This window comes from Leuresthes tenuis, unplaced genomic scaffold (genome assembly GCF_036924035.1).
Source record: "Leuresthes tenuis unplaced genomic scaffold, fLeuTen1.0.hap1 SCAF_13, whole genome shotgun sequence".
NCBI lineage: Eukaryota > Metazoa > Chordata > Actinopteri > Atheriniformes > Atherinopsidae > Leuresthes > Leuresthes tenuis.
In genome coordinates, this window is record NW_027325367.1 from 5,670,668 (window position 1) to 5,683,734 (window position 13,067).

The following is a 13,067-nucleotide window of genomic DNA, read 5'->3' on the forward strand; positions in this document are numbered from 1 at the left end:
TTTAGCCTTCAAAGTTAGAATTTTGTTTTTGTCTGGGAGAAGAAGTAAAGAGTGAAAAATAGGTGGTCATTCGGCAGTGAATACACATCTGTCCATCTCTTATTTCTAGAGAGAAAACACAAACATGGAAAAACAGGCAGAAGAAAGACTTGTCATTTTGTACCTATAAAAATAATCTTTTGTGTGAGACAATGTGTTTACCTTTAAGTGACAGATCTTCTCTTCATCATCTTGCATTTGTATCACATTAATTATACATGCAGGAATACTGCCATGTCTACATCTCATACACTTGTGAAATCATCTTATTTGTACATTATATAATTTTTGACCTCTTTGCCATAAACAACCTTCCTGTTTTTGCATCTGTACTTTCAGACTGATATAAGTGAGTCCAGTCTTGGCCAGCTGTTGCAGTCATGAGTTGTTTGTTTAGTAAATGGGCTTCTCTGCCACACTGGATGCAAACAACAGTGCAGATGAGCCGCAGACTTAACAAACCGTTATCTTGGGGTCCATTACATTAGGCCATGAAGCCCAGCTGTTGAGCTGGCCTGATCTCCTAACATTTGATACTTGAATGGATAAAGTGTCCTCTGCTTCTTTGTCTCCACGGGAGATCTCAGAGGGCATGAAACTGTGAATTTAGGAGTAATGTCCTTTTAAAATTGCTGGCACACCACTTTGTGTGTGTGTGTTTGAGTGAAACAGTCATCAGTGTATAAAAAGTGTGTGGAATAGATTGCACGATGACTTTCCCATCCCACAGAGCCAAACTCTGGGAAGTTTGAAACGGATTTGTCAAGAGTGCATCTTATTTTTCAGGCCATTTCTCATACACTTTGCCCGAGGTCACAAAACGTTCATCGTAATGACTGAACTGACCTTAAAGATGAGGGTTAATGACTGAAAGAGAGCTGCAGTTACCGATAAATAAGGTATTCATCGTTTCAGCACTAGAAATTCATGTTTTTGCAATGTAGGATAATCCAAGTGCTCAGAATCACTGAAAGGGAAATACATTACGAAATGAATAATGAAACCTTCCCATAATATCGTTAAAAATCAAAGCATATTTTCATATTTCAGTCTGTCACAAAGACGCATTTTTTGTTACCATGTCAAAGATAATACAGTTAGACAGACTTGCATTAACAAGGTGATTCCCAAAGATCTTTTAACGGAAAACTGGACATGTGATGGCATTGGGGTGTCCTTAAAAAAAGATGAACAGTATTTGAAAGTGATGTCCTTAAGAAATAAAAATCCAGCAAAGACCTGACACAGGACCTGAGAGATGCATCTGGACCTTCAGCTGATCCATCTACTGTTGGCCCAAGCCTCATCAGAAATGGTCTCCATGGAAGGGTGGCTGTCAAGAAGCCATTCTTAAGGAAGGGAAACAGGGAGAAAAGGCTGAGCTATGCCAAATGACACAAGAAGTGGACTGAAAATCAGTGGCAACAGGTCTTATGGAGGGATGAATCCTGAATCCTCCCCAGAGCCCGGACCTCAACATTATTGAAGCAGTGTGGGATCATCTGACAGAGAACGGAACAAAAAGGCAGCCAACATCCAAAGAAGAGCTTTGGGATGTCCTTCAAGAAGCCTGGAGAACCATTCCTGAAGACTCCTTAAAGAAATGACAGGAAGCTTATCTCAGAGGGTTCAGGCTGTGTTGGAGAATAAAGAGTTATAAGAATTGTACAAACTCAGTTTTTGCCTTATATGCTGTATTTATGTACATGTTCCATGTTGCACTTATGCCCCATTTTTGTAGCAATATGAAGAAACGTGGGGCTTTTGCCCGGGACTGTAAATACATCCTGTCTTTGGAACACATGAAAAAGACAGCACAATGGCAAAGTCAACATTGGATTAAATCAATTGTGTAGCATATGTGCCAGCTGGTCAGTGACAGTCCCCGTTGACTGTGTTTTGGTTTTACTTTCCACTGGACCTAATGGGTCAGGCACCAATTAACAAAATGATAAAGTTGTCATCAAGCCTGTGAACACACTAGAACATTTAGCATTTTGGTCAGTTACAAGGACAATCAATGTTAAATTTACAATGAAGGATGATTTTGCTAGATGTATAATTAGGCAACCGGGTTGTTGTGCTGCCCTGAAGTGGAAGAAAACAATTTCTTTCTGCTTTCAGAGTGAAAAGAAAAGCTTTCTGCCTGATGATGACCTCTATGTGGATGTTTTCTGTTCTCCAAGTTACCAGAACCGCAGTTTAACAGAACTTAATTAGCAGAGAGTTTTTCAAAGCTGATGGACGATCCCTTGAGGTGATGTAGACGGAGGAAACAAAGTGAGACGCTGTGGGAAATCTATTTGAATGTGTATTTGAAGACCTGGATTAAGTTTAGATGTCTTTGCACTAATAATACATAGTTGTTCTGGATTGTAAGAAGCCCCAACCCCAAAATGGTCTGTGGTTAGGAAATGTAATTTTGCACCTTAAACTTGAGAAACCACGTCTGAAAAATTTCACTAAGTCTGAAAACAGATTCTGGATCTATCATTAAGCTCCATGCTGCCGCTCCTTGTGTAACTTTTCAGATATTTAAAGAGCATAATTGGCAAAAATGTGGCATTGGTATTTATCTTATCACTTCTGCTGCTTGTTAGGAACTGTGTTTCCCCAAATATCAACTAATATCACGCACTAAATGGGTTTTTTACTTGACCATTATGTCGTTTTCAGTTGATTAAATGAAGGATGGTGATTAGTTACTGCTCCCACTTCTTCTCCTTTGTCATGTACATGCAGTTTTTCCCCACTATTCTTACTAAAAGTAGCTACAGGCAATCACATGCCTGCTTTTTCAGTTTGGTACTGCTAACTGGGAGAAGTTTGATGAACAAAGACGATGCTCAGCGCAGTTCAGAAGCTGTCATTTTTTTGCATTTCTTATCCATGATTCAACAAATAAACTAGACAATAACACAGTTACAACCAGATGACTCAGAGCATCTCTGAAGGACCAACATAGCGTGCTCGTTTCCCACACATTTTAAATTTTATTTTAAAATGTAGAATCAATCATTATGTTGGATTAACCACTCGAAGTCAAGACTGTTTTGCTGTTTGTTTATTTTCCCAGAAAAGGGCCCCACGACACAGACGTGGAGAATCCAATCCAATACTCTTTATTTATATGTAACAAATTTAAGATGAACTCAAGGTTCCCAAAGTGCTGCACAGAAAGATAAAAAAAGCACAACCGAAGCACAATGAAACAGTAAACACAAGAGGATAGAATAAAGTAGAATAAATCAAATTCCAATAGGTTCAAATAAAATAAGATAAAATAGGAAATTAAATCAGGTAACAAACAGATACAAAATATAGAGATAAAGATATAGATGTAAAAATGATCATAAAATCATAACCGTCACACTATGTGGTGTCGAATGCATGTGACAGTTCCCCCTGTCACATGCACTTTCACATGCAAAAAATCACACAGTGAACAATAAGATACAAACTCACTGACCCTAAAAGTATCAGCTTTTCCTCCAGACCTAAAACGCAATCCTTGAATATATGGATTCATCATATCGTGCTGCATTACTCTTTGTAACAAATGCAGGCTTCACCTTGAATGAGTCTTTTGGATGTTCTTATATATTGTAGTTTGAAGCCACTCTTATTTAAGAATTCACTTAAATTCTTTCTGAAGTTGTACTTAAGAGCTGTTGGTGAATGAGACCCAGTGTTAGCCAAGCGGCCTGCTTTGATTTCCAGCCTTCTATCATTTTGCACAAACCACTCTGGTGCACTCAGAGCCGGGCGAAGCTGCTTTCTGTGTTATGGAAACTCCCTTCTTTGCATTTTTGTACAGGTCTTTTGAGAAACTCTGACTGTTTTATATAATTTTTTATTTAATGAGGAAATGTTTTGGATTCACCCCGCCTTTCGCCCGATGACTGCTGGGATAGGCTCCAGCCCACCCGCTACCCGATCGACGGATTGACGGTATAGAAAATGGATGGATGGATGTTTTGGATTCAGTTGGTGTTGTGTTTTCTTTTTCTTTTACCCACTGTGTAATTTTTTATTGGACAGACATTTAAAATTGCCCTTTTTTATGTGTAGTTTTTATGTGAAATGGCCTCATGCTAGCATCTTGACTCCCTGGAAAAACATATCTTGAATCTCAAGGACATTCCTGGCAAATCATATAGAAATACAAATAAAGAGTTTTTGTTTTAGGGTTGGATTGGATAATCTCTCATCATGAGAACAAAACTGTGCAAATCAGTCATGTTTTGTTATGACACCTGGTAAAGAGAAGAGCTCTACTAATAAAAAGGCTCAAAAATAGATAGCAACAAAAGGTGCAAAATAAAGAGGCAGGATGTATTCTTTGGTTTCATCTTCATCTCATTCTTCTTTTGTCCATATTTAGTTTCCTTCATGTGTATTTCTTGGTTCTCTTTTATGTTTCAAATTCACCTCCCTCTTGTTCTTCTACTTCATGTTGACATGTTCTTCCCTCTCTTTGACCTTCACATGCAGCAACACTGCTGAAAAGCTATCTGGTTCTGTTTGAGCCTATCTCTGTGTGTGTTCTTCTCTAAAACAGACTGACAGACCATCATTTAGCGGTTAAGTGACCTGTGTAGTGGCAAGATTGCAGCTTATTTAGTTTTTCAGGTCATTAGAAATAAGCCTAACACGCATAATGAACAGTAATTGAGATAGTGTGTTTGCTGCAGGGTGGCTTTGTGGTACTTTTCTCTCTGTCTCTTTGAGGTCATGCTTACATTTCTTGGCTTTGGCTGACTCATGAAGCCGCACATACAGAAACACACTGTTATCGGGCTCTCAGATCCATGGAAAGAGAAACAGGGTGTGTTATATCGGGCTGTTAAGGGCAACAGAGTGTCAAGGAACATGTGTGAAGGGAATTATCTGTTTCCTCCCATTTCCTACGTAATTCCTTTTTTATCCACTGGATGTTTTTTTTCTCACACTGCTCCTGCTCAGAGTATGCTGTCACTGTGAAACGCAGAGGATCCGGTTTCAAAACATCTCGCGGGATATCGAGAAGTTGCCATGCAGCATGCTTTCAAGACAACATAAAACCGAGAAGCTTTTTCTCATTAGACACGGTGGAGAACAGAGAAAAAGAAAAAAAGACTCTGTGCCGCAGTCAAACACAAGCCAACTGTCAGCAAATGTGATCCTGTTCTCATACGGGCTCTTATTCTCTCAGATTTGCATGTTTACAGTTTATCATCAATATATGTCTCTAGTTAATTTATATTTAGGGTTGAATTTTATAGATCCTTTAATTAAGAGTGTGCTCTTTTGATTTGAAATATTGTATTTCTCTCTCAAAACCCACAGTTACTGTTTGCATGCAAATGTGCTCGACTCCAGCTAAAAAACTGTGTGCACTCAGACACACTGTATAAGCAAACAGTTCAGCTCTCAGGCTTCTTCTGTGGCCTCGCAAAACTTCTGCTGTTGGATTTCTGCTTTTTGCTCAACCCTGTGAGAAGTCCTGCACACTTTGAAAGCATCAGCTGCAGAACCTGCAGATCCTCTGATGAAATTTCCTTTGCAAATCTGTAACACTGATTTTCTTGACAGTGAAATGATGTATTTAGAATCATTTGAAGACCTTTCTAAGTTACTTCCCAGTCTGATAGGACTTTGTTTGTGAAGTTAAGTTTAAATTAAGTTTATCATCGTCCAACCAGGAGCCTGATTCATTAACCATAGCATCTGATGAATGTGTGCACCTCAGGTATTCTTAAGACCATTTGACATAACGCTGATATGAGTTATTAACAGAAAAAGAGGACACATAATTTACTATAAAACAAAACAGACAATTCCACTTAGTTTACTTAGTGTGTCATTGATTCTTTTTTTCTGTATTTGTTCCCGTCATCAATTTTCCAGAATATACGCATATCTTCAGTCTTTGTTGTCTCATAGGCCTCCGCAGGGCTGTTTAAGAAAACAGCAAACATACCAGAATCCATTTATGCACTAAGCAAAGCTGTTTACTGCACAGGCCGTCATCCATTCATCCATTGTTTGTTCAGAGTCCTCTGCTGTGGCCCGATGCGATGTGTGAGCTGCTGCTGGTTTATAGTCCAACCATTTCTTTTTTACCTCTGCTGAGTCGTTTGCTCTGACCTTCCACAGCTGATTCCTTGTTATTGTTTTTTGATTCAACAGTTTTTGTTCTGTTCATGATTACAGAATTAAGATCACGTGACTCAGTTTTATATTCTATAAAACTTTGCTTCTTCTTTACTGTTGCTTTAAATGTCCTGTCTGTTTAGTTGTGGTGGAAACAATACCTTGACTCGTTGATAAGGATGGGAGTGGAAATCAGGTTTGTGCACGTAGGTTTAGATTCAGTTTCATCAGCTTACGTCTCTGCACATGTTCAAACATAATTTTGTGTAAAATTATGTTTGAAATTATAATTTTGTCCAAAAACTGAACATCATAAACATGTGAAGTAGGAAATTGCAACTACACTCTACTTTTTCTAAGCAGAGGTCAAAAAGTTTGTGTTTTCTCATGTAAAACCTTTAACTGTAAAGTACCACCTTCCGATTGCTCTTAAATATATTCAGTAAAATAAAAAGATAGAATACTTCCCTCTGAAATGCAACTACAAACCTTTTGTGCCCATTGGCACACGTTTTTTTTTCAATAACTTCTCTTGTAAATACCACAAGACTATTATAAAACTAAAGAAAACGCTTGTAATATTGAATTTATAAGCATACATTACTTAAAGTGTTCATGTCCATGAAAGTACAGGACATGAACATTTCTCATTTTACATACTTCTAGGTTAGATGTCTATTTCCAAACGTCCAATTCTTTATTAAAATGCTCTTTTCATCTCTGGATTTCCATATGTCAAATCTTTAAAAAGCACGCTGTCTTGCAAGTATTGGATGAACAGCTGCCTGCAGAGACCAACTTGAACATCAGTCAAAAAGAAGAATTTCCACAATGAGACATCACAGCATAGGCAGCTTCACACTGAGCCAAGTTAGAAAACTAATAAAATATTTAAGTCCTGATTTAAGAAAACAATACACTCAGCAAGAGCAGACAACCAAAATCAGTGTAGGTGACTGAATCAGCATCTGCTCAGCATTACAGTGCTGGCTCGCTCCGCTCTGACAGTTGTGATTGATACTAAATGAAACTTGATTTGGGGACTTTTGCTGCAGCCGAGGGATGAGGGAATCAACAATAAATCCCTAATTCTCTCCCTTTCTCCATCCCTCCCCAGTCTCTCATTCCCAGGTGTCCTCACAGCGACAGGAGGTGCTGATGGAAAATGTCACTCGAATGTCGGAGAGCTCTCGGCGGCTCCAGCAGACACTGGGCGAGGCGTCCACTCAGGCCGACCTGCTGGAGAACATCTGGAAACTGGAAAACGTCTTCCAGAACCACAGCAACTGGCTGCAGAGGCTGGAGATCCTCATCAAGGTACCACACAAGATCAAAAGGGATGAAATGTGTCTGTATTATGTTTCCTCTTTTTGGGGAGCTGTTAGGGGTGGGTTTCGGTAACTGGAGTAGGTGGTGGGAATGCCTGAAGTAGAAATGATCTGCTGTTGTGTTCTCTGCATGATCTAATACAGACCTTCACCATGTGTCTGTATGGTCCATTCAAGTTTACTCTAAAATACCTCTGTGAAAAAACTGAAATACATGTGGTGTAATAATGAGGAATTCTTGCAAAAATAAGACTGTTAAGACCAGATGTGTTGCAATCGTCTCCCTAAGGTCTCCCTAAGTTGCACTTTGTTAGCAGTCCTCTGGGATTCTTTATCTTGGTTTGGGGCCTCCCTGCTCGAATAAAGGCGAAACTTTATGGAAGTTGCTGCTCAGTTAAAAACTTTGTTTTTGACAGAATGTCTTTGTGGAGATAGAAAGTTGGCTGTGTGCTTGTTGTCATCCTGGAATAATTCGACTCATAGCCGGCAGAAAAGGGAGTAAATGCCAAAATAAGCAGCCAATCAGCAAGCAATTATCTTTTTTATCCCTGACTGCAGCCTGCAGAACAGGGTGGGTTTTAATCCAGCTCACCACGATTTTATTGGTTTAAATTACAAATTTGGGCAAAGCTAATCAGCAGGGTGAGACAAAACAAGCTCATGAAATTAATTGGCCCCTACGGTTTTTCTACATGGGACTTTCTTAATGGTAATTTTTCATTTTAATGGTTAATTGTCTGTCCAGCTACAAATTGTGTGTTCATCAGATTGAAGCCCACTGCCACAGCTTGGTATAAGATCAGAATAAGTTCATCCAATAAAGTGGAAGTGATCATCTGCCGTCAAAAAAACATACTAGCAGAGCTGGATGTGATACCAGCGATTGATGTGACACTCACATAGCATCCATCATCACCATCAGTGTTTGAGTTCTACAGCCATATAAAATCAGCATGGGTTCAAGATTCAGAGTTGAACTACAGCCACTCAGCAGTTAGGTAACCCAGGTAGACATAACTTGACCCAACTTTAGTTGTAATGGACATTATTCCAGGTGGATAACTTTCTAACCTAAACGTTGGTTTATTTCCACTGTTAATGTGTAGATCAGTGTTTCTGTAACTATTACACATACTTTGACTGTTTTTTGTACAAAGGTGTTTCTCAAACTGAACGTCCTTAAAGGGGTAACAAACAGCCTTAGGAACTGTGTCACATGTGGGCCGCAGCCACTCACACCATAGCAAACTCAGCTGAAACAGAAAGTCAAACCTACTGTGCAGCCTCTCAGAGAACTCATTCATCTCAACCATTTCTTTGTGTCAGATTTATCTACCTCTCCCTCACATGCTCCCCGTCCAGCGCAGCTGCTTGAGCTCCTTTAAAACTCCATTCATAAAAAAATCTCTACATAATAAAACGGTTACCCTTGCTCTGACAGCGCATGTCTTTGACGCTTACTTTACAGGAGGTGGTGATAAAAGATCAAGAAGGTCTTCACACAAAAATAAGCGTCTGTTGTTGTTTTTTATTACGTGAGTTATAAAACACTGATAAGATACCATGACTTGTCAGATGCTGCAGAGTCCTCTTGCTTGCAGGGCCTGGAGGTGGAGCTGAGGGGCATACAGGCTCACTCCCTTCAGTCAGAGGGCTACCTGGTGCAGCTTGACGACAGGTTGTCCTCGCTCAGCACCTCTGCCGGCAGGAACCTGACAAGCTTGAGCGCAGAGGTGACTAGAACCTCCAGGTGGCTCCGCGACCACGACATCCTGCTCAGGTAAACATTTATATCAGTCTGTGGGGATTGATAAGTCAAAGAAAACATTCCTGATTTTTACAGAATGTTTTTCAGGGAAACGTCAGGGCAGGTGAACGGGCTGAGAGAGAAACTAGACGAGGTCAACTGGACTGTGGGTGCTGTCAATCATACCTTCAGCAGCGACATCAGTATTCATCACTTCAAGATACAAGACTTGCAGGTTTGAGGTCCATTACGAATTACAGAAAACGTTCTGTATATTAAACCTGCTGTTAAAAGCCTTCTAACAGTCCTTGTTCTGCTCAGATCCAGATCAGCAACATAACAGAGGACACCAGCAGTTTATGGGTGACACACATCCGCACAGAGGCCCAGCTGAGGAATGAGATGGAGATCCTGAACACAATCACAGAGGACCTCCGTCTGAAAGACTGGGAGCACTCCACAGCACTGAAGAACCTTACAATATTAGAAGGTCAGCAAAGAGATGTGCATGTTGAATCAAACCACTGACTTCTTAGAAAGTACAAAGAAGGAGAAGTATGGAAAAAAGTATATTTTCATGGAAATATCATATTTGACCTATAAAACTGGCTCATAGAATCAAACAGACTCGAGAGCCTTAGGTCCTCGTGGTTTAACGAAGAGATCAACAGAATTAAGTCTGAATAAGCAACTTTCAGATCTTTACCCACTCCTTTTAGTCATTCTGGGATTTTCATGGGTAAAGTTTGCTTGATGTGGACATTTGAAGCTCCTCTGGAAATTGGCTTGAAAGATTTCAGGGTGCTGGTCACATGTGAGAACAGCTTATTTCTGTGGCTGTTTGAACAAATTTGGAAACCTTCACTTGTCTTATGGGTATCAGGCAAAATGGCTTTTTGTACGACACTCTACAAAGTAAAACATCTATGCAGCTTTAGAATGTGAGAACTTTGAATGAATCCCAGTGGTCCGAAAAGATCTTTTACAGCAGCTCATCTGAGCCGTGTTTGCAGACTGATTGAATGCAAGTGACCTAGCATGCAAAGACAATTTTACACCATGGGATTACATCCCAGGAGTCTTAAAAACCTTGTATGTTCTTCCTCCAATCTGTTCAGACTTGATTAGTCTCAATGTGACCCTCGCTGCCAGCTTACCAAATTACTTCTCTGGCTTGTTAAAATCAGAATAGGTATGAGATGATGTAATGCTGGCAGGGGACGCAGCCCGAACTGATTGATAACATCTCAAACCAAATGGGACTCCTGATCTGAAGTCTGCTTCACATGTGGGTGGGATGCCATTTCTTCTGAGCCTGGAAACAATTCTGGGTTAAATTTAGACGCCTCATCCAGAATGAAAACTCAGTTCAGCTCCATCATTAGCTAACATTTCTCTTCATGTTTACCATCTCCTCTCTTTTTCCCATGGCTTCTTTTTGGATCTATTTTATCTCCTCTTTATCTCATTCACTTTTTTATCTTGATATCTAATTCCTCTCTGATTCAATAAGATCTTAATGCTACACATGTTGCATAAATTATACAAATATGAGAGGCTGTTTGAGGTACTGCCTCGGGTTGTTTTTGGTGAGTAGTGCAAAGGTCTTACACGGTAAAATTTACACTGATGTGGGACTGCAAAGGGCAAAAGTATCAACTGATTTTGATCACAACTTCCATGTGCTGTAAACTGGTGTTTTTTTAGGGACAGGGTTATCAAATATCAGCACTTATGTGCCAGGCTTTTTTTTTTTTGCTGATTAAGTCAAAGTTTCACATGGTCAGTGCTTTTTAAAAAAAAAAAAAAAAAATTCATTTCAGTTCATTTCATTTCACTTATAGTGACGCAATTTATAATGAATGTGTTTCCATTTTGTTTGTAAACATTTAAAAATTCATTGTTATCTCACTTGATCCATGTCAAGCATTGACACCTAAATGCCGTCTTTACAACTAAATGAAAAAGTAAACTCAGCTGCTGGAGAAGAGTGTTTAATACTACCTGAAGCATCAGATGCTCTTTTTCTAACAAAGCATTTCCCGTGCTGCTTTAGAGCTAGTGCTGGAGCCTATTCTAAGTTAGTTCTAGCTAAGAATGTGTTTGATTTTCCACAGTTGGAGAGCCAAAACAATACCACGTTATTAAATGTATTACATGTCTCTTCCAACACATTTTACGCTTCCTTCATTATATTTTTAATTCCTGGAGACAACCACAGTGCAGAGTGCCACAAAAAGAACAACAGATCACAGAGTTTGTCTTTATTTTCTATTTAATTCTAGTTTTAAAACGCTGTTTTACAAAACAGCGTTTTTTTGTTCATGTTCTTTACCAAAGCCGACCACTGTTTCCAAATGCTAACTGGTGTTTATAAATGGTAATACAAACTAAATTCAATATAAACCAGTATTTAGCTAAGTAAATGCTATCTATGAGCTACATAGTAAAACCAAAAAAGCTTCTTTTTTTAACCCAAAAGACCTGTCAGCTTTGAAATTTTAAGTAAACTATTGACGTTCAGTTGTTTGTTAGAGTTTTAGTGGTATTTTGCTTGTGTTTGTTTCTGCAGCAGTGCTGTCATGAAAGAGTTATGCACTTTCTTCTAAAGTTTTGTTCATCGCCTGTTCGGTTGCAACATCGTGTTTCCTCAAAAAACATAACCCCTGCTATGTTTGTGTCATCGTCTGTTGGGACACATTTTAAAACACATTTCTCATCTTCCCATGCAGTAAACATGCAAGTTGTCCCATCACAGGCATTTAAGACTTCTGCGAGACTAAACATGTATGATAGACAAAACAAGATGAGCTGTTGCTCCATCCCACAGGCTCAATGTTTGATGGAGGCTCCATAACTCTTCTCTGATGGTTTAATTCTGGACTGGGCTGTCAGATCTGAACGAACTGCGTGTTAGTGTGTGTTATTGCTGAAACACAGTCAGCAGAATGAACAGGGGTGACTAAGAGTCAGGAGATTAAGGATGTGAAGCTCTGCTAAAACAGCTGCTAAAGTGACCGTTTTCTAAGATCACGCACAGAAATGTAAAACTGAAACACCAAAAGCTTTGTTTGGTGAAGTCAGGAAACTGTGAATAAGGGTAGTTGTAATGGGTTCACACCTGCTTGGGCGTGTTTTTCTTTCTAAGTTTTGATTTATTACTTTCTGTGAGAGCAGACTTAGCCATGGTTTGAAATTTCTAATACTCATGGCAAAGTGACAGAATTATGAAATATTAGTTTGTTTTAATCACTCTGGTGAGTCACATTTACTTGCCTTTTGCCTGCAGTGGTATGTAAACTTAACATTTTGCAAGTTTATTAATTATCAGTCAGCACGGGCCCTAATGCTGTTGCATTAGTTACATACACTGTAGACATGCCCAGAAACTAGCAACAGTGGTCCTAACATTAGATATGTAGTGATTTTCCTCTTTTTTCCCTCAGAAATTCTAAGACTGAATGACAAAGTGGTATCCATAGCATGAACAGGACATTTCAACAGTTTCCAAATGCTAACAGACGGTTACAGATGCCACAATGACCATCACATGACATACACATTGATGGTGACTGTGCAGTGACCAAAACCTCACAACACTGCTCACCTCAGCGTGTCCAAAGTATGAGAAAAGTGATGATCATCAGGGTTGACTGTGCATCAAAGGTCTTGAATAGGAGGCTTGTTCCAACTGAAACGGCAAGCATTCATGAACAATTACCTGTAGCAGATTTAATCCTTTGCCAAACTAAGAGTCAATGAAAGCTTCAAATACTGTTTCTTTTTTTGCCAAAGGTGAGCCGGCCAATTATTCGTCG

At 39.4% G+C, this 13,067-nt stretch overlaps 1 protein-coding gene across 1 annotated transcript in view; it reads left to right on the forward strand.

Annotated features, from left to right (window-relative positions):
* Positions 1-13,067, forward strand: part of scara5 (scavenger receptor class A, member 5 (putative)) — an 80,754-nt gene that overhangs the window by 38,107 nt on the left and 29,580 nt on the right. The window contains exons 4-7 of the mRNA XM_072361804.1: positions 7,292-7,491; positions 9,104-9,282; positions 9,358-9,484; positions 9,571-9,739. Coding sequence (XP_072217905.1) covers positions 7,292-7,491; positions 9,104-9,282; positions 9,358-9,484; positions 9,571-9,739 — 675 coding nt within the window. The remainder of the gene's footprint in view (positions 1-7,291; positions 7,492-9,103; positions 9,283-9,357; positions 9,485-9,570; positions 9,740-13,067) is intronic.